The sequence below is a fragment of the Nicotiana tomentosiformis genome, chromosome 9 (assembly GCF_000390325.3).
Source record: "Nicotiana tomentosiformis chromosome 9, ASM39032v3, whole genome shotgun sequence".
Lineage (NCBI taxonomy): Eukaryota > Viridiplantae > Streptophyta > Magnoliopsida > Solanales > Solanaceae > Nicotiana > Nicotiana tomentosiformis.
In genome coordinates this window covers 102,368,653-102,389,344 of record NC_090820.1, presented here as the reverse complement: position 1 = coordinate 102,389,344, position 20,692 = coordinate 102,368,653, and the positions used below count along the sequence as shown (strand labels likewise).

The following is a 20,692-nucleotide window of genomic DNA, read 5'->3' as shown; positions in this document are numbered from 1 at the left end:
AATATAAAATTATAATTGGTTCTAAAATCCTAAATTCTAGGTACATAATTTAAATAAGAAAAGATTTAATAACCAAATTTTAATGAATTTCTAAGTCCTAAATATAGAAAAATAATTAAATGACTACTTTGTCTAGTATAAAATATAATTTTAAAGGGTAAAAAAAGCGAACGATATTTCGCTAAGGGGTTTCGTGCTTTTAATATAGCCAGTTTTAGGATACGCGCGATGTGCGTGTACCCTATATCGATGTGTATAAAATTAAAAAAAAACATATAAAATCTTGAAAATAAAATTTTAAAATATATAAGCTCTTGAAAATGACGAATATTGATCCTATTTAGTCAAAAGTAGCGAATGACCTGGTTAAGCATGAAAACAACCAAGATAATCTTGAAAGATCAATGTTCTATTATGTATCCCTTTTTTGTTTTAATTTTGTATCAAAATGATCGTCTAGGTACTTATTACATACATGTCAACTTCAAAAAATAAAATAAAATAGTGATGGACCAACTATGTAGCTATATAATAAAAATTCATATTCCGTGATAGAATTAGTAACATGTTATAAGAATATCTTATTAGTTATATAAGATGAATTTTGTAACTAATTCCTATTTTGTAAAGTTAAGTTATGAAATAAAATTTCTTAGTAATAATATTAGTTTCTTTTTTACCAAAAAATTAATAATTTAGGTACTTCTGTAGATTAATTATGGTAATTAATTTTTTATCATAAATTAATAATTCATGTAATTATCCAACAATAATTACTATTTTAAAACCTAATATCGTATTAAATTTTAAGAATAGAAACAAACAGATTTAACAACAAAGCATCTACATGTTTTCTCCAACAATAATTACTATTTTAAAACCTAATGCCGTATTAAATTTTAAGAATAGACACAAATAGATTTAACAACTAAGCTTCTAAAAAAATACATCCTGGAATCTCCTTGTTGGAAAAGAAACTTTTTTCCTACTTTTTTGTATTCTTTTAGTGTCTTAATATTTTATATCCTTGGGAGAAGATATCAAACACTAACTTTTTTTATTTAGAACTCCTAAATATTAGGATTTTCATTTTGATTTTATCCAATGTAAAGTGTAGTTTTAAAAAGTAAAAAAAACAAACGACATTTCACTAAGGGCCTTCGTGCTTTTAATATAATATAGATAGATATAGATTAAAAGCATAATGTTCCCGTTTTGTTCATAAATTAGTTTGCATAATTTAAAATACTCCAAATACTATTTTAAGCCAAGAAAATTTAAGACAATTCAGTTCAACATAGATATCCCTGCTATAATATATCAATTTCAAGCCATTCATTACACTTCAAAATTTCTACCAGAATTCCAAATTACATACTGCTAAAAGCTATGTTGCTCGGACTCTCCGAAAATATTGCCGGATGCATGTCAGATTCTCCAAAAGTAGCATTTTTAAAGGATCCGACACGGGTGCAGCGGCATGTTGGAGAGATCGGGCATCAACATAGGCTAAAAATGCAGATATCATTACACAATGGTTTCTTGGCCTCATACATTTATCACATAGACAAACAGAACTATGATAATATGACCAGTTAATAGTCCAAACTAATAGAGATCAACAACCAAATCGTAAAATGCATTTCGAGAAATCTTCATTGAAGGTTTTACGATTAACTGTTGCTGTGAAGAAAGTTGAGGAGAAGTTGATTAACCTCATCAGGCATTTGTTCTTGAACGAAATGAGTTCCTTCGGGCATAAAGATTATCTCCAAATTTGGAACGAAACTTTTCAGTTTTTCGCTCCTGGTGTAGTCTTCGATTCCTGGAAATTTGAGGACGTAATCCTTCTCGCCCATTAGCAGCAGTGCTGGAACTTGAATTTTTGGATCTGCAGTTAGGTTCGGTTGTTCGCCCATCGCCCTATAGCCAAAAAGAAGTTCATACTAAACCAAATTAAGAAAATATCAGTGAATTGTTTAATAGCTAACCAATTAGTAATGAATCCCAAAGTTGAATCTGCTGTGACTTCCCCTGCCATTATCTACCTAGTACAAGCTGCGAGAACAATTTGCATAAAACAATAATATTTGTGACAACTGAACATCTCCAACTGTCAGTTTCATGGATCCAGTTATGATTGTGGCATGTCATTTAGAGGCGAAGCTAGAAGCCCGAATATGGGTTCGGCCGAACCCAGAAGCTTTTGCTCAAATAGTGTACTTCTGTTAAAAAAACTCATCAGACATGTACAAATACTAACCCAGTTATCAGTTTTAGTTTAGAGGTGGATCTAGAGTGAGTTGTGCGATTGAACTCGTTTTTGGTCAAACAATGTATTCACTACGCAGAAATTTTAAAATGGATACTTAATAATAAGATCACCTTATATTGAACTCACCGACTCTAGATCCTACCAAGTCATAGGAATACAAGCATTTCGGTACCTATAAGGAACCTGCAAAGCAGTCCGGAATCCAGATTTCTCGTATAAAGCTCCATAGATCGCCAGGTCTTTTTCGCTGAACCAAAAGGGCAGAGGAGTACTTGGTTCAACCAAATCCAAGATTTCCTGATTTTCATCAGCTATTGGTATTTCATTTCTAGAGAAGAGTATGTAGATTTTCCTTACAACTGTTTTAGCATCAAATCGACCAAAATCAGCTTCAGCTCGCCCAGGCTCCTGGGAAAAAGAATCTCAAATAGATGTTGGACGCAGCTAAAATAGGTTATTTTGAAGGAAGCACAATATCATAAAGGAAAAACCATACCCTCCATCTTGAAATATAGAAGCCTTTGCTAAGGTATTTGTCGTAGTCGGATGGACCTGGGAGCATAAACGGCACCCCCATGGTAACAAATCCAGAGACCCTCTCCTCGTGCAGAATGACAAATAAGGAAATAACAAAAGCTCCAAAATCTTTACCAACGAGAAAAGCCTACATAAACGCACGAGCACATACATTTGTGAGGATGAAAGTGAGAGGGAGAGAGAGAGAGAGAGAGTATGAGAGCTGAGTAATTCACTTTACAAAGTATTACTCCTGCCAATATTGGTTAGTACAACAACAACTACGCCTCAATCGAAGCAATTTGGGGTCGGCTAACATATCTCATTACAGATATTCTACATAACAAGCACGGAGTCACCAAGTTTTTGACCGACAAATGTTGATTCCTAGGAGAGACTAGTCTACTTAAAGACAACTTTATTTCAAGACACCCAATCTTTGAATTTCTAGGAATCATAAATTTGCAATTTTTCTTCACAAGCAAAACTTGAACATCCTTATTTCAAGAACGCTGAACTAATACAAGATGAGTTTGAGTTTTATTCACTGACAGCATAGAAAATATTTACAAAATCAAGCCGCTTACAAGGTAATTGGTAATCTGACAAAAATGATAACTAACCTGATATAATAGGTTAAAATACAATGTTTGTATCAAAAATTTTTATCCATCCTCTGCGGACTTAAATAAAAAAATTACTAATTGATTCAGCTGAAAATAAATACTCCTAGCAAAAAAGAAAGGTTACACAAGGAAGTTCATTATTTCATATTTTGATCCATAAAATATCTTTTACAGTGAGGGAACCTTCAGCCTCTTCAAATACTATCTAATACCCCTATATTTCCTCATTTTTGTATTTCTTTTAACCTGTTAACACTGACCTCACAAAGCCACCCCACCCTACCCCCACCCCCCCCCAAAAAAAAAACCCTTTTTATCTCTCTCCCATTAACAGATTTGAAGGACCTGAGTGTTTGTTGCAGCTAACACGGTCTAGATCCATTCTATTAAAAGAAATTTACTCTAGAGTTGACTTTTTAACACGTACAATCCGGTGTATTAAGCTCCCGATATGCACAGGATTTGCGGAAGGGCCAGACCATAATGATCTATTTCACGCAGTCTTACCCTGTATTTTTTGCAACAGGCTGTTTCCGTGGCTCAAATTCGTGGCTCAAATTCGTGACCGTTGACTTTTAACACATAGAAAAGTAAAAACAAGATCTTTCATAGTTGTAACTTGTAACCAGAGAAAGTTCCCCTTAACCAAAGGTCTCACACTCGAGCCCGAAAATAAAGTAACTCCTAGTAGGAAAGTATTAATCTAGATTAACTGCAATAAGATATAAGAAAGATGGTACCTTTGGAATGCTAAGAGCATCGAGGAGTCCAAGGAGGTCATTGTCAAAATCCAAGAATGTTGTTTTTTCAGGTTCTTTTGGCTGTTTGGACAAACCATAACCTCTGTAATCAAAAGCAATGGCTCTAAAACCAGCTTTGGCCATGGCTATCATTTGGTATCTCCAAGAATACCATATTTCAGGAAATCCATGTAAGAATACAACAGCTTGAGAAGATTCACTTCCAATTTCATCTACGTGAAGTTTCAGTCCATTTACTTCTATGAATTTATGCTTTATTTCTTCCATTTTTTCTTGCTTCCTTTCCTAGTGTGTGTGTATGAGAAGTGAGATGGCAATTACTCTCCTTAATTATTATCGGACATTACATCATGGATTGCCACGTGGCAGGCAAAAAACTACTAATAAGAGGCGTTACGTACAGATATTATTAGCTTTACTACAAGTAGGTAGCTACTTTAGTATGTTCCAATTTATATAGGAGTAGTTTTTAAAGTTGTTATCAATAGTTAGATAGACACTATATATCTTTAATTATTATGTATGACTAAAATATGATAGATATATTTGTTTGTATATATAACTATATAAGTTCTTTATTTGTGAGGATAGAGTCAACATACACCAACGTACATCGTTAGCCTGTAAATCGTTACTTGCATCGTGAGATGCAGGCTCCGGACGAAAGGGACGTCAGTTGTAACGACCCGATCGGTCGTTTTGAGAGTTATAGCCTCGTTCCCCTATTTACTGCTCATTTGTATACCTTATATTTGTTATGTGAATTGCCTGGGTAGTCGGTTCGGGTCTAGTGTGATTTCAGAATGAAATGAGACACTTAGTCTCAAGGTTGAAAGCTTAAGTTGAAATGATTGACCAGATGTTGATCTTTGAGTAAACGACTCCGGAACGAAGTTTTGATGGTTCGGTTAGCTCCGCTAGGTGATTTTGGACTTAGGAACATGTCCGGATTGTGATTTGGAGGTCCGTAGGGGGAATAGGCTTGAAATGGCGAAAGTTAAAATTTTTGAAAAGTTTGACCGGGAGTGAACTTTTTGATATCGGGGTCGGATTCCGATTCTGAAAGTTGGAGTAGGTCTGTGGTGTCATTTGTGACTTGTGTGCAAAATTTGGAGTCAATCGGATGTGATTTGATAGGTTTCGGCGTCAGTTGTAGAAATTAGAAGTTCAAAGTTCATTAGGCTTGAATTTATATGCGATTCGTGTTTTTGATGTTGTTTGAGGTGATTTGAGGGTTCGACTAAGTTCGTAACATTTTTTAGGGCTTGTTTGTATGTTTGGTTGAGGTCTCAAGGGCCTCGGGTTGATTTTGGGTGGTAACAGATCAAGTTTGGAACTTAGAGAATTGCTGAAGTTGGAAGCTGCTACTGTAATCGCACTTGCGGAAGTCTCATCGCATGTGCGAGCTTGCAGAAGCGAGCTCTCCATCGTAGATGCGGCCAGGCGTGGTTGGGGCTATGATCTCAGAAGCGGTAGGTGGACTGCAAAAGCGATCCCGCACTTGCGGGCGTTTGATCGCAGAAGCGCAAGGGCATTTGGTGAGGAAGTTTTGCAGAAGAGGACAGCCCCTCGCAGAAGCGTGTCTGCAGAAGCGGACTGGTCTCCGTAGAAGCGTTAGTGGTCGTAGATGCGGCTAAGTAAACCGCAGAAGCGGTTTAGCTGGACAGAGTTAAAAATACAAAGGGTTCGCGATTTTTCTCCATTTCAAATATTTTGAGCTCGGTCTAAGGCGATTTTGTGCTCGTTTTTGATCAACAATCTTGTTTTCCCACTGATTTTCCCCCAGTTGATGTGTATTTAAGATGTAAATTGGGGGTTTGAGGCTAGGGATTTGGAAGTTTTGATTTGGGGATTTGGGTGACGATTTGGTGTCGGATTTTGATAAATTTGGTATGGTTAGACTCGTTGTTGAATGGGCTTTCGGGTTTTTTTGACTTTTGTTGGATTTCGAGACGTGGGATCGGGGCCCGGCTTTGAACCGATTTCGGATATTGATTAATAACTTTATATTTTCTAGTGAAATTGATTTCTTTAGCCCGTGTTGATTATATCGCATTGTTTATGGTTAGATTCGAGGCATTCAGAGGCTGTTTCACGAGGCAAGGGTGTATTGGAGTAGAGATTTGCTCGGATTGAGGTAAGTAACAGTTCTAAATTTGGTTCTGAGAGTACGAAACCCCATATTACGTGTCATGTGTTTGGTTTTGAGGTGACGCACATGCTAGGTGACACGCGTGTGGGCATGTACCATAGGAATTGCGACTTGGTCAAATTCTGTAGAACCGTGTAGTTGTATAATCTTTTGTTATTTGTACATTCTCCATGTATTAGAGAAATAGAACCACAAATCATGTTTAAACTATGTGTTGGCATTGTAGGGACCTACAGAGGTCGTATACATGTTACATTATCTGCTAAACTACTGTTTGTACTCAGTCACAATTTATTTGTATATTACATCTCAGTCTCTATTGTTCATTTTTATGCATCATATCATTGCTGTCTGGGCTGCTTATTATGATTTCTGAGAGCCCGAGAGACTGGAGAGGTTGATGACTGAGTAAGGCCGAGGGCCTGATTGTGAGGTATTATACTATATCATGTGAGTTTTTCGTGCAACAAGTGAGTCGTCCGTGCGGATCCAGATATTATACTATAGCACGTTAGTTGTCTGTGCAGCACGTGAGTTGTCTGTGCAGCACGTGAGTTGTCCGTGCGGATCCAGATATTATATTATAGCATGTGAGTTGTCCGTGTAGATTATAGCGCTTGGGCTGAAGGAGCCCCTCCAGAGTCTGCACACACCCCCAGTGAGCGCATGTACCTACTGAGTGCGAGTGCCGAGTGTTGAGTGAATGGGTGGGATGAGTGACTGTGTCCATGAGAGGATGCGTTTGATTTCATACTTGTTGCACTTAGCTGCCATGTATCACTGTCTTGATAATTTCTGAAGGATATTGCACTCTCTTTTAGTTGAACTTGACATGAAATTATTGTTTTGGCCTTAATTGTTGAACTTGAAGGCATGCCTACCTTTCGTGTTAAAATCATTGTAATTGAACTATAATTGAAAAGCTCGTCACTACCTTCAGTTCTTTATTTAGTATTGTTACTTGGTCAGTTAGTTGTACTCATATTACACCTTGCACTTCGTGTGCAGATCTAGGTATTTTCGGACACATTGGGTATTGATTTCCGTGCCTAGTTGATCTTCTGGAGATTTCGAGGTAGCTGCCGGCGTTTCGCAGACCTTGTTTCTCCTTCCCTATCTTTTCACTTATTGTATTTGATTTCAGATTTTCATAGACAGTATTTTCCGGACTTGTGATGTATAGATATTTATGTACTCAGTGACACCCCGATGTTGGGGATTTCCGCGTTGTATTTTGGATTTTCTAACCTGTTTATGAGAAGTTGTTATCATTTAAACTGTTTTAAATCCTTTTTCTGTTAAGCGTTGGAGTTATTTCATAAATGTCGGCTTGCCTAGTACCACGATAGGCACCATCACGACATGTTAGGATTTTGAGTCGTGACAAGTTATTATCAGATCCCTAGGTTCATAGGTCTCACGAGTCATGGGCAGGTTTAGTGGAGTCTTGCAGATCGGTATGGAGACGTCTGTACTTATCTTCGGGAGGCTGCCGAACCCTTAGGAAATTTTACATTCTAGTATTCTTGTCATGCGGATTTGTTGGTTTCGGTAACTAAACTTCTGTATTCTATTCTCTCACATATGGTGAGGACACGTGCTACCGGACATGATGGACAACCACCAGTACCACCAGTTAGGTCCACGAGAGGTCAAGGTCGCGGTAGTGGCCGTGGTAGGGGTAGAGGTGCAGCTCGTTCAGTAGCTAGAGCAGCACCTACAAATCCACTAGTTTCTCCAGCTCAGGAGTAGGTTCAGATGTAGTTGAGCCAGTGAGGCCAGCCCAGGCACCAGCTGTGCCCATCGTGATTCCAGGCCTTCACGAGACTTTAGCCCAAATATTGACAGTTTGCACTGGTTTTGCTCAGGTGGTTTTGGCTCAGGCCGCATCATCCACTTCTCAGGACGGGGGAGGTACTCATACCCCCGCTGCTCGTACTCTAGAGCAGGCGGTGCAGGGACTTCAGACACCTGAGGTACTACCCGCCCAACCGGTTGCAGCGGCTCAAGTTTCGATGGTTCCAGTTATGACTGATGATGGGTAAAGGAGACTGGAGAGATATTGAGAGGCTTCGCCCTCTATCATTTAGCGGTTCTGAGTCGGAGGATGCCCAGGGCTTCTTGGACAAGTGTCAACGGATGCTTCATACAACAGGTATTTTGGAGACCAGTGGGGTCTCGTTTACTACTTTTCAGTTTTCTGGGGCTGCCTTCGGATGGTGGGATGCTTATGAAGGCGCAGGTCGGTCGGTGCAACACCACTTACATGGCAGGAGTTCTCTATTCTCTTTTTGGAGAAGTTCATGCCGCAGTCTCGTAGGGAGGAGCTGCGCAGACAGTTTGAGCATCTTCGGCAGGATGGTATGTCTGTGACCCAATACGAGATGAGGTTTTCTGAGTTAGCTCGTCACGCAGTTTGGTTGGTTCCCACTGATAGGGAAAGGATCATGAGGTTCATTGATGGCCTCACGTATCAGTTGCAGTTGCTTATGACTAAAGAGAGGGTATCTGGTGCCACTTTTGACGAGGTAGTTGACATTGCTCGGTAGATAGAGATGGTTCGTATCCAGGAGCAGGGTGAGATGAAGGCCAAGAGGCATCGAGGTTCGGTTGGTTTCGGTGGTGTGCCTTCTGGGGGCAGTCCTACCACAACAGGGATCGTCCTTATAGGCCTACTCAGACGACTCATCCAGCTCATCGTGGCGCATCAGCTAGCCACGGTTCTTACAGTGCTCATTCAGGCCAGTCTTCATTCACTGCACTACCAGCGCAGAGTTCTCACCATGCCACATCCGCGCAGGCTTCTACAGGTAGTTCCACGGGTTATCAGGAGCAGCAGTTACGTCACAGGATGGGTTGTTTTGAGTGCGGAGACTTTGATCATATCAAGAGAGATTGCCCTAGGTTGTTGAGTGAGGCTCAACAACAGAGTTCTCGGCTGATGGCACCAGCACCAATAGTTACGCCACCCATTTAGCTAGTTCGGGTGGGGCCTAAGAAGCTAGAGGTCGCCCTAGAGGGGGAGGCTGAGCAGGGAGCGGTCAGGCCTGATTCTATGCTATCCTTGCCAGACCAAATGATGTTTCCTCTGATGCAATGATCACAAATATTGTCTCAGTATGCCACAGGGATGACTCTGTATTATTTGACCCTTGTTCCACTTATTCATATAGATTGTCATATTTTGCTCATTATCTAGATATACCCTGTGAGTTTTTAGTTTTATCTGTTCGTGTATTAATTCCAGTGGGTGATACTATTATTATGGACCGTGTATATCAGTCATGTGTAGTGATTATTAGGGGATTGGAGACTAGAGCTGGCCTCTAATATCTTAGGATGGTAGACTTTAATGTGATCTTGGGTATGAATTGGTTGTATCTATGTCCTGCTGTCCTGGATTGTCACGCTAAGACCGTCACGTTGGCGATGCCGGGGTTGCCAAGGATTGAGTGGAGCGGTTCTCTAGACTATGTTCCCAGCAGAGTGATTTCATATTTGAAGGCCCAACGAATGGTTGGGAAGGGTTTTTTTAATCTTATTTGGCCTTTGTGAGGGATGTTGGAGCTGATACTCATGCTATGGATTTTGTTCCGGTGGTGTGAGATTTTTCGAACATGTTTCCTGTAGACTTGCCAGGCATGCCGCCCGACAGGGATATTAATGTTGGTATTGACTTGGCGTCGGGCACTCAGCACATTTCTATTCTACCGTATCGTATGGCACCGGCGGAGTTGAAGGATTTGAAGGAGCAGCTTCAGGAACTCCTTGATAAGGGGTTTATTAGGCCAGTGTGTCACCTTGGGGTGCTCATGTCTTGTTTGTAAAGAAGAAGGATGGTTCTATGCAAATATGTATTGATTATCACCAGTTGAACAAGGTTATAGTGAAAAACATGTATCTATTGCCACGTATTGATGACCTATTTGATCAGCTTCAGGGTGCTAGGGTGTTCTCCAAGATCGACTTGCATTCAGGATATCATCCCCTAAAGATTCGGGAGCCAGATATCCCTAAGACTACTTTCAGGACTCGGTATGGTCATTACGAGTTCCTTGTGATGTCATTTGGGCTGACCAACGCCCCAGCAACATTCATGCACTTGATGAACAGTGTATTTCATCCATATCTTAACTCCTTCATTATTGTGTTTATTGACGACATTCTGGTGTACTCCCGAAGCCGGGAGGATCATGAGTAGCACCTGAGGACTGTGCTCCATACCTTGAGGGAGGAAAAGTTATATGTAAAATTTTCGAAGTGTGATTTCTGGGTAGATTCAGTGGCATTTTTGGGCCATGTGGTATCGAGTGAGGGGATCAAGGTAGATCCGAAGAAGATAGAAACGGTTCAGATTTGGCCCAGACTGTCCTCATCTATAGAGATCCAGAGTTTTCTTGGATTGGCGGGGTATTACCGTCGATTTGTAGAGGGTTTCTCATCCGTTGAGCACCTACGACCAGATTGACCCAGAAGGGTGCTCCGTTCATGTGGACCGAAGATTGTGAGGAGAGCTTTCAAAAGCTCAAGACTGCTTTGACTACTACCCAGTGTTGGTATTGCCTACTGGTTCGGGTTCCTATACCGTATATTATGACGCGTCGTACATCGGTCTCGGCGTAGTGTTGATGCAGGACGGTAGGATGATTGCCTATGCATCTAGACAACTCAAGGTGCATAAGAAGAACTATATTTTCCATGACCTCGATTTAGCAACCATTGTTCAGGCCTTGAAGATCTGGCGGCACTATTTGTATGGTGTTCCTTGTGAGGTTTTCACCGATCACCGGAGTCTATAACATCAGTTCAAATAGAAGGATCTTAACTTGCGACAGCAGAGATGGTTGGAGCTGCTTAAGGATTATGACATCACCATCCTCTATCATCCCGGAAAGGCCAATATGGTGGCCGATGCCTTGAGTCGCAAGGCGGAGAGTTTGGGGAGTTTAGCATATCTACCAGTAGCAGAGAGGCCTTTAGCCTTGAATGTTCAGGCCTTGTCCAACCAGTTTGTCAAATTGGATATTTCCGTGCCGAGCAGAGTTTTGGCTTGTGTGGTTTCTCGGTCTTCTTTATATGATCGCATTAGAGAGCGCCAGTATGATGACCCTCATTTGCTTGTCCTTAAGGACACGGTTCAACACGGTGATGCCAGAGATGTTACTATTGGGGATGATGGGATGTTGAGGATGCAGGGTCAGATTTGTGTGCCTAATGTGGATGGGCTATGTGAGTTGATTCTTGAGGAGGCCCACAGCTCGCGGTATTCCATTCATCCGGGTGCCACGAAGATGTACCAAGACTTGAGGCAGCATTATTGGTGGAGAAGAATGAAGAAAGATATAGTGGGGTTTGTAGCTTTGTGCCTCAACTATCAACAGGTAAAGTATGAGCATCAGAGACTGGGCAGATTGCTTCAGAGGTTAGAGATTCCACAGTGGAAATGGGAGCAGATCACTATAGATTTTGTAGTTGGGCTCCCACGGACTTCGAAGAAGTTCGATGATATTTGGGTGATTGTGGATCGGCCGACCAAGTCTGCGCACTTCATTCCAGTTGGGACTACTTATACTTTGCAGCGGTTAGCTGAGATTTACATTCGAGAGATTGTTCGCCTCCACAGCGTGCTAGTATCCATCATTTTAGATCAGGGCACGCAGTTCACATCGCAGTTTTGGAGAGCCGTGCACTGAGAGTTGGGTACCCAGGTTGAGTTGAGCACAACGTTTCACCCTCAGACGGAAGACAGTTCGAGCGCACTATTCAGATATTTGAGGATATGCTACGCGCTTGTGTCATTGATTTTGGGGGTTCTTAGGATCAATTTCTGCCACTCGCGAAGTTTGCCTATAACAACAGCTACCAGTCAAGCATTCAGATGGCTCCATATGAGGATTTGTATGGGAGATGGTGTAGATCTCCAGTGGGTTGGTTTGATCCTGGGGAGGCTAGGCTATTGGGTACTGACTTGGTCCAGGATGCTTTGGATAAGGTTAAGATGATTCAGGAGCGGTTTTGCACGACATAGTCTAGACATAAGAGTTATGCCGACAGGAAGGTCCGTGATGTTCCTTACATGGTTGGGGAGAAGGTACTGCTTAAGGTTTCACCCATGAAGGGTGCTATGATGTTCGGGAAGAAGGGAAAGTTGAGCCCTCGGTATATTGGGCCATTTGAGGTACTTCAGAGGATTGGGGAGGTGGCTTACAAGCTTGCCTTGCCACCTAGTTTGTCGAGTGTGTATCCAGTATTTCATGTATCTATGCTCCGGAAGTATGTCAGTGATCCGTCTCATGTTTTGGATTTCAGCACAGTTCAGTTGGATGGTGATCTGACTTATGATGTGGAGCCGGTGGCCATTTTGGATCGGCAGGTTTGAAAGTTGAGGTCAAAGGACATAGCTTCAGTAAAGGTACAGGGGAGAGGTCAGCCAGCTGGGGAGGCTACTTGGGAGACCGAGCGGGAGATGCGGAGAAGATATCTACACCTAGTCGAGACTCCAAGTATGTTACTAGATACGTTCAATGACAAACGCTTGTTTAAGAGGGGGAGGATATAACGACCCGATCGGTCATTTTGAGAGTTGTAGCCCCGTTCCCCCATTTACTGCTCATCTGTATACCTTATATCTATTACGTAAATTGCCGGGGTAGTCGGTTCGGGTCCGGTGTGATTTCAGAATGAAATGAGATACTTAGTCTCAAGGTTAAAAGCTAAAGTTGAAATGATTGACCGGATGTTGATCTTTGAATAAATGACTCCAGAAAGGAGTTTTAATGGTTCGGTTAGCTCTGTTAAGTGATTTTGGACTTAGGAGCGTGTCCGGATTGTGATTTGAAAGTCCGTATTGGGATTGGGCTTGAAATGACGAAAGTTAGAAGTTTTGGAAAGTTTGACTGGGATTGGAATTTTTGATATAGGGGTCAGATTCCGATGCCGGAAGTTGGAGCAGGTCCGTGGTTTCATTTTTGACTTGTGTGCAAAATTTGGGGTCAATCGGATGTGATTTGATAGGTTTCAACGTCCGTTGTAGAAATTGGAAGTTCAAAGTTCATTAAGCTTGAATCTATGTGTGATTCCTATTTTTGATGTTGTTTGAGGTGATTTGAGGGTTCGACTAAGTTCGTAACGTGTTTTAGGTCTTGTTTGTATGTTTGGTTGAGGTCCCGGGGGCCTCGGGTTGATTTTGGGTGGTAACAGATTAAGTTTGGAACTTAGAGAATTGCTGAAGTTGGAAGCTGTTGTTGCAATCGCACCTGCGGAAGTCTTATCGCAAGTGCGAGCTCTCCATCGTAGATGCGGCCAGGTGTGGTTGGGGATATGATCGCAGAAGCGACAGGTGGACCGCAGAAGCGGTCCCGCACCTGCGGGCGTTTGATCGCTGAAGCGCAAGGGCGCTTGGTGCGGCAGTTTTGCAGAAGCGGACAACCCTCGCAAAAGCATGTCTGCAGAAGCGGACTGGTCTCCGTATAAGCGTGAGTGGTCACAGATGCGGCTAAGTAAACCGCAGAAGGGGTTTAGCTGGGCAGAGTTAAAAATACAAAGGTTCGCGATTTTTCTCCATTTCAAATATTTTGAGCTCGGTCTAAAGCGATTTTGGAGAGGACTTTCGAGGGGATTCTTGAGTCAAGTCCCTTGTGCTCTTTTTTTATCAACAATCGTTTTTCCCCACTGATATTTCCCCTAGTTGATGTGTATTTAAGATGTAAATTGGGGGTTTGAGGCTAGGGATTTGGAGGTTTTGATTTGGGGATTTGGGTGACGATTTGATGTCGGATTTTGATAAATTTGGTATGGTTAGACTCGTTGTTGAATGGGCTTTCGGATTTTTTGACTTTTGTCGGATTTCAAGACATGGGCTCGGGGCCCGACTTTGAACCAATTTTGGATTTTGATTAATAACTTCATATTTTCTAGTAAAATTGATTCCTTTAGCCCGTGTTGATTGAATCACATTTTTATGGTTAGATTCGAGGCATTCGGAGGCCGTTTCGCGAGGCAAGGGTGTATTAGAGTAGAGATTTGCTCGGATTGAGGTAAGTAATAGTTCTAAATTTGGTTCTGAGGGTATGAAACCCCATATTACGTGTCATGTGTTTGGTTTTGAGGTGACACACATACTAGATGACTGGCGTGTGGGCGTGCACCATAGGAATTGCGACTTGGCCAAATTTTGTAGAACCGTGTAGTTGTATAATCTGTTGTTATCTGTACATTCTCCATGTATTAGAGAACTAGAACCACAAATCATGTTTAGACTATGTGTTGGCATTGTAAGGACCTACAGAGGTCGTATATATGTTGAATTATTTACTAAACTGCTATTTGTACTCAGTCAAAGTTTATTGTTCATTTTTTATGCAACATATCATTGTTGTCTGGGATGCTTATTATGATTTCTGAGAGCCCGAGAGACTGGAGAGGTTGATGACTGAGTGAGGCCGAGGGCCTGATTATGAGGTATTATACTATAGCACGCGAGTTGTCCGTGTAACACGTGAGTCGTCCGTGCGGATTCATATATTATACTATAGCACGTGAGTTGTCCGTGCGAATCCAGACATTATATTACGTCACGTGAGTTGTCCGTACGGATTATAGCGTTTGGGCTGAAAGAGCCCTTCTAGAGTCTGCACACACCCCCAGTGAGCGCAAGTACCTACTGAGTACGAGTGCCGAGTGTTGAGTGAATGGATGGGCTGAGTGACCGTGGCCATGAGAGGGTGCATTTGATTTCATACTTGTTGCACTTAGCTACCATGTATCACTGTCTTGATAAATGCTGAAGGATATTGCACTCTGTTTCAGTTGAACTTGACATAAAATTACTGTTTTGGCCTTAATTGTTGAACTTGAAGGCATGCCTACCTTCCGTGTTAAAATCATTGTAATTGAACTATAACTGTAAAGCTCATCACTACCTTCAGTTTTTTATTTAGTATTGTTACTTGCTGAGTTGGTTGTACTTATACTATACCCTGCACTTCATTTGTAGATCCAGGTATTCCCGGACACAGTGGGTGTTGATTTTCGCGCCCAGTTGATCTTCTGGAGATATCGAGGTAGTTGCTGACATTTCGCAGACCTTGTTTCTCCTTCCCTATCTTTTCACTTATTGTATTTGGTTTCAAATTTTCATAGATAGTATTTTCCGGACTTATGATGTATATATGCTCATGTACTCAGTGACACCCCGATGTTGGGGATTTTCACGTTGTATTTTGGATTTTCTATCCTGTTTATGAGAAGTTGTTATCATTTAAACTGTTTTAAATCCATTTTCTGTTTAAGTGTTGGAGTTATTTCATAAATGTCGGCTTGCCTAGTACCACGGTTGATGCCAACACGACAGGTTAGGATTTTGGATCGTGACATCAGTACATTTGAATTGCACTAGTATGTAAAGTAATTGAAAGAATGAACTGTAAATGCTGAAACTGAAACTAAATTGATAACTGATAACTGAAGTGATAACTAGTATCTAATAACTGAAAACTGAAATTATAACTGATAATTGAAATGATAACTGATAACTGAACTGAACAAAGGAAGTAAGGATATGAATACTCCCTTTTTTGAATGACGAATCACCTGTTTATCTGAATAAATAAACTGCAGCCTCAGCCTCAATATATATATGCACAAACTGCGGCCTCGGGCTCAAGTACACGTATACATAATTGTGGAATCAGGCTCAAAGATGCATAAAGCATTAATTGCAGCCTCATGCCCAAAGATGCATAAAGCATTAACTGCAGCCTCAGGTCCAAACATACGTAAAGCATAAACTGCGGTCTCGGGCCCAAATATAGGTGTTCAACATTCAGGGATTTAAAAATAGGAACTGAGAATTGTACTGTAATACGTGATGCTGAAATACTGAACCATACTGAGTTACATGATACTTGAAGGCTGAATAGAACTAGACTTAGATATGTATTCATGAATTGATTATGAAAACTGAAACTTCAACTGTTTATGACATGCTGATTAATCTAGACTGAGGCTCATGGGCATCAAACCCAAGTCTATATTGATTATGCACTGATTTCACAACGTTCAGAATGAAAGTCATGAACGAGTTATGAAGCTAGAGAATAGAAGTTCTATAGTTATTCAAGGAACTATGCATAACTATATTTCTGAGGTAATTAGTAACGTTATAAAAGAAACGTAGTGTAGGGAGAATCATTAACATTCCTAAACATAGAGAGTTAGCCTCACATACCTTAACTTCCTACTCTTGAGCATAAAACAACATTCACCAACCCTTTCATCTTTATCAATACAAGTCAAAGGGATTCCATATTAGCAATAGTAGTCATGTTTTGGTCACTTATGCATTTTATCAAACACTTGGTGGGTATAAAGCTTCATAGCCCTTATTAATAGTGTTGCTACACCCAACAACCCATTCTCTTGCTCATAGATAAATTCTAAAATCTCAAATTATTATAATCAATATCATTCTTCATCACCCATAAGATAAACAACACCCTTGACCAATAATCAACAATCAACAACACAAACCTATAATCATTCATTCTTTTCTATCAAACCTATCAACTCATATCTCATTACCTTAGAGACTATAATCATTTGTCCAATGCTATAATCAATTAGAGGGTGTATGTCACGGCCCAATTTTTCCTCCATTGGGTATCATAATGGTACCTAGTCTTAGGGACTAGGTAAGCCTAACATTTACTGAATGACAACCATAATAAATAACATCTAACAACTTGAAATGAAATTCTTTATAAAAATTTACAATTCCCAAAACTGATAGTACAAGTCATAAGCTCTACTGAGTTACTAGAAAGCCTATAAATATAACTGTTTTGAAATAGAGATAAAACAGTGCAAGTACAATATTAGAAGGTGACTCCGAAGCCTGCGAACGCAGCAACAGGTTTACCTTGAGTCTCCACAGCAAGATCCGTACTGCTAGCGATCGATCAACTGACTCCACATTACCTGGCTCTGCACAAAAATGTGCAGACGTATAGTATGAGTACACCACAGTCGGTAACCAGTAAGTATCAAGACTAACCTCAGTGGAGTAGTGACGAGGTACAGTCAAGACACTCACTAGTCAAATAACCTGTGCAATGTAGCAGTATACAATAGTACTGGAAAATAACTAGCAATGATAACAAGAACATCATGATTATTGCTCAGACAAATAAGGAACACAAATACAACTAATTAATCAAGTTCTTCAAATTTAAATCTTCACATATTATTCTTTAAGATAAATATCTTTCGAATATACTTCTTTTGAATAAATATATTTTCAAGTAAAAGTCACCACGTGACACCTCATTTCAATATCATAAAAATTACGGGTCTCAGCCCACTTTCATATTTTTCCCGGCACCTCATGCCCATATTTCTTTCATAACCGCACGGACAATTCACGTACCAAATATCAATGTGTATAGGATCCACAGGATCAATTTATTTTCAATAAAGTAAGTTTACAATTTTTGAACCAAGTAAGAATTCATCAAAAAAAATGAGTTTATTTTTGAAATAGTTTGAGTAAAGAAAAAAATGACATTTCAATTTAAATAAAGCATCATATAATCTCTTGCTTCGGATGCAGAACTTATTAGTTTAAAACATAATAGTAACTTCTTTTATTTAAAATAATTCAGTCATCAAAAATCAGTAAAAAATAGGAATATATCTTCAGAGTCTCGTACTAAAAAGCCCAAGTCAACACAATACAACAAAGAATATAAACACATAGCAAAATCAAATAATACATCACGACAGATCACAAGGATTGACCTATCACAGAAATACAAAATAACCAAAGACAAGTGCAACCATAGAGAGATGTCAACAAGAGGGCACTCCCGAGATACCGTCTCGTAGTCCCAAAAGTAAATACTCAACAGGGGATCTCCCGAGGTACCGCCTCGTAGTACCAAAAGTAAATATGCAAGACAGAGGGATCTCCTGAGGTACCGCCTCGTAGTTCCAAAGTAAATATGTAAGGCAGGGGGACCTCCCAAGGTACCACCTCATAGTCCTAAAGTAAATATGCAAGACAGGAGAATCTCTCGTGGTACCGTCTCGTAGTCCCAAAGTAAATATACAACAAATAACAATGCCCCCAGGCTATCACAAATAATCACAATTCAATTTCCGACATAACCCATCTTGTCTCGCCACGTACGCAATAATAATATAAATGCCCGCCTTGTCTCGCCACATGCGCAACCCCCTACCCTCCCCCCACATATATATATATATATATATATATATATATATACCTGCCTTGTCACACCGCATGTGCATAAATCAATAGTAATAATAGCACGGCAGAAACCTCGTGCAAACACCCGAACAAAACTTCCCAACAATATAACGTGCCAATATTACATCTCATAAATTGCACCTCAAGTGTTCAAATATTACAACATATTACAGATTTGCACATCAAGTACTCAAATATTATAATTTATCACAGATTGTAAATCAAGTACTCAAATATTACAACTCGCCACAAATTCAATAATACATTATTTTCAACAATAAGGAGTCCATGGCTCGACTATAATATGCACAAAATCTTAACAAATATATCCGAGAGTGAACAACTCAATAAAATAATATTTCACATAAAAATCAAGGTGGCAATCGCATCAAATCATCATATAAAAATAAATCCAACAAAACAAGGATTTAATAAGTGCAATAATTTCCAATTTAATACATAAGGGCGTCTAAGAATTTTAACCAATGTAATTTGCACATATAAACCAGGTATGTACTTGTAACCTCGCGTACATAGTTTTGAATTACCCAAATTGCACATAAGACTCAATACCTAAGGGTAATTCCCCCACTCAAGGTTAGGCAAGATACTTACCTTTTTGAAGTTATGCCGATATTCCAAAATCGCCTTCTTGCTTGAATTGACCTCCGGACAGCTCAAATCTATCCAAATTAATCATACAACTTCATTAAAATTTATCGAAAATAATTCCGGATAATAATACGTTGACTTAAAAATTTATTCCAAAAAGTCAACAAAAGTCAACGCGGGGCGCCCCTCTAGGAACCCGACATAATATTTACGAAATATGAACACCCATTCCAATACAAGTTCAACCATACCAATTTCATCAAATTCCAATAACAAATCGTCCTTCAAATCTTGAATTTCCATTTTCGAAAAGTGTTTACAAACATTCTCATTTCCTCTATTAAACTCGAATTAAATGATGAATATAACCATAGATTCATGAAATATAATCACTTTAGGATATAGAACACTTACCCAAGTCAAAGTCTTGAAGAACTCCTCCAAAAGGTGGATTTCGGAAGGTTAATAGAGCAATTTCGACTCGAAGGAAGTTACTGGAAAATGCCAGCAGCTGTTGGAATAGCACCTGCGGAATTTTGGGCGCAGGTGCGACCATCGCAGAAGCGAGATGAAGCTCGCAGAAGCGAAATTGGCTAGTCTAGATTAAGGTCGCAAGTGCAAAGAATTTCCCGCACCTGCGTGATCGCAGAAGCGGGCAGAGGAGGCGCAGAAGCGGAACCCATCGCAGGTGCGCACTGGCCATCGCAGAAGCAATGTGCGCAGATGCGGCATTTTGCTCGCAGGTGCGAATCTGGGCAGAGTGTTAAGGACCAAAAATGGTCATTTCGTCATTTTTAATTTTGGATTTTTGAGCTCGATTTTTTGGTGATTGGCCCCCGAGACCTCAACCAAATATACCAACATGTCCCAAGATACAATACAAACTTAGCCGAGGCTTCAAACCACGTCAAACAATGCCAAAATTACGAATCGCGCATCAAATCGAATTATGAAGTTTTCAAATCTTCCAACTTCTATATCTTGCGCCGAAACATATCAAATCAATTCGGAATAACTTCAAATTTTGCACACAAGTCATAAATGGCATAATGGAGTAATTCCTAGTTCCGGAATCAAAATTCGACCTCGTTATCAAAAATTCAACCTTCGGTCGGACTTTCCAAAAATTTTCTATTTTCCAACTTTCGCCAAAATGCGTCGAATTGTCCTACGGACTTCCAAATCCAAATCCGAACATATGCCTAAGTCCGAAATCATCATACGAAGCTATTTCAATCATCGAAATTTCATTCCGGGGTCGTTTGCTGAAATTTCGGGGTCGTTTGCTCAAAAGTCAATTCTCCGGTCAATTCTTTCTATTTAAGCTTCTAAATAAGAATTGTTCTTTTAATTTAATTTTGAATCTTTCAAAAATAAAACTCGACCACACATGCGGGTCATAATACATATTACAAAGCTGATCGAGACCTTAAGTCACTAAACGAGGCTTTAATTCTTAAAACGACAAGTCGGGTCATTACA

General features: G+C 40.1%; 1 protein-coding gene and 1 long non-coding RNA gene across 3 annotated transcripts in view; both read right to left on the bottom strand.

Moving 5' to 3' along the window:
- LOC138899616 (uncharacterized) overlaps nt 1-20,692 on the bottom strand; it is a 129,535-nt gene that overhangs the window by 95,193 nt on the left and 13,650 nt on the right. The gene's annotated exons all lie outside the window — the stretch shown is intronic.
- Nucleotides 1,292-4,497, bottom strand: LOC104090238 (uncharacterized). 2 transcript variants are annotated; one of them, XM_009595296.4, is made up of 4 exons: nt 4,158-4,496; nt 2,772-2,939; nt 2,448-2,683; nt 1,292-1,923 (listed from the first exon to the last, which is right to left on the bottom strand). In XM_009595296.4, exons 1-4 carry the CDS (start codon nt 4,443-4,445, stop codon nt 1,674-1,676), a joined length of 942 nt encoding a protein of 313 aa, XP_009593591.1. In that variant the 5' UTR covers nt 4,446-4,496; the 3' UTR covers nt 1,292-1,673. The 2 variants fall into 2 exon arrangements, with proteins under 2 accessions (XP_009593591.1, XP_070041913.1); XM_070185812.1 differs by lacking the exon at nt 2,772-2,939 and having other exon boundaries at nt 4,158-4,497.

Excerpts from the sequence above, each read along its gene's own strand:
- LOC104090238 (XM_009595296.4), bottom strand. The coding sequence starts at position 4,445 with ATGGAAGAAATAAAGCATAAATTCATAGAAGTAAATGGACTGAAACTT. Across the intron at positions 2,940-4,157 it reads ATGCTCTTAGCATTCCAAAG|GCTTTTCTCGTTGGTAAAGA; the intron begins GTACCATCTTTC and ends GCGTTTATGTAG. Across the intron at positions 2,684-2,771 it reads TCTATATTTCAAGATGGAGG|GAGCCTGGGCGAGCTGAAGC; the intron begins GTATGGTTTTTC and ends TCTTTTTCCCAG.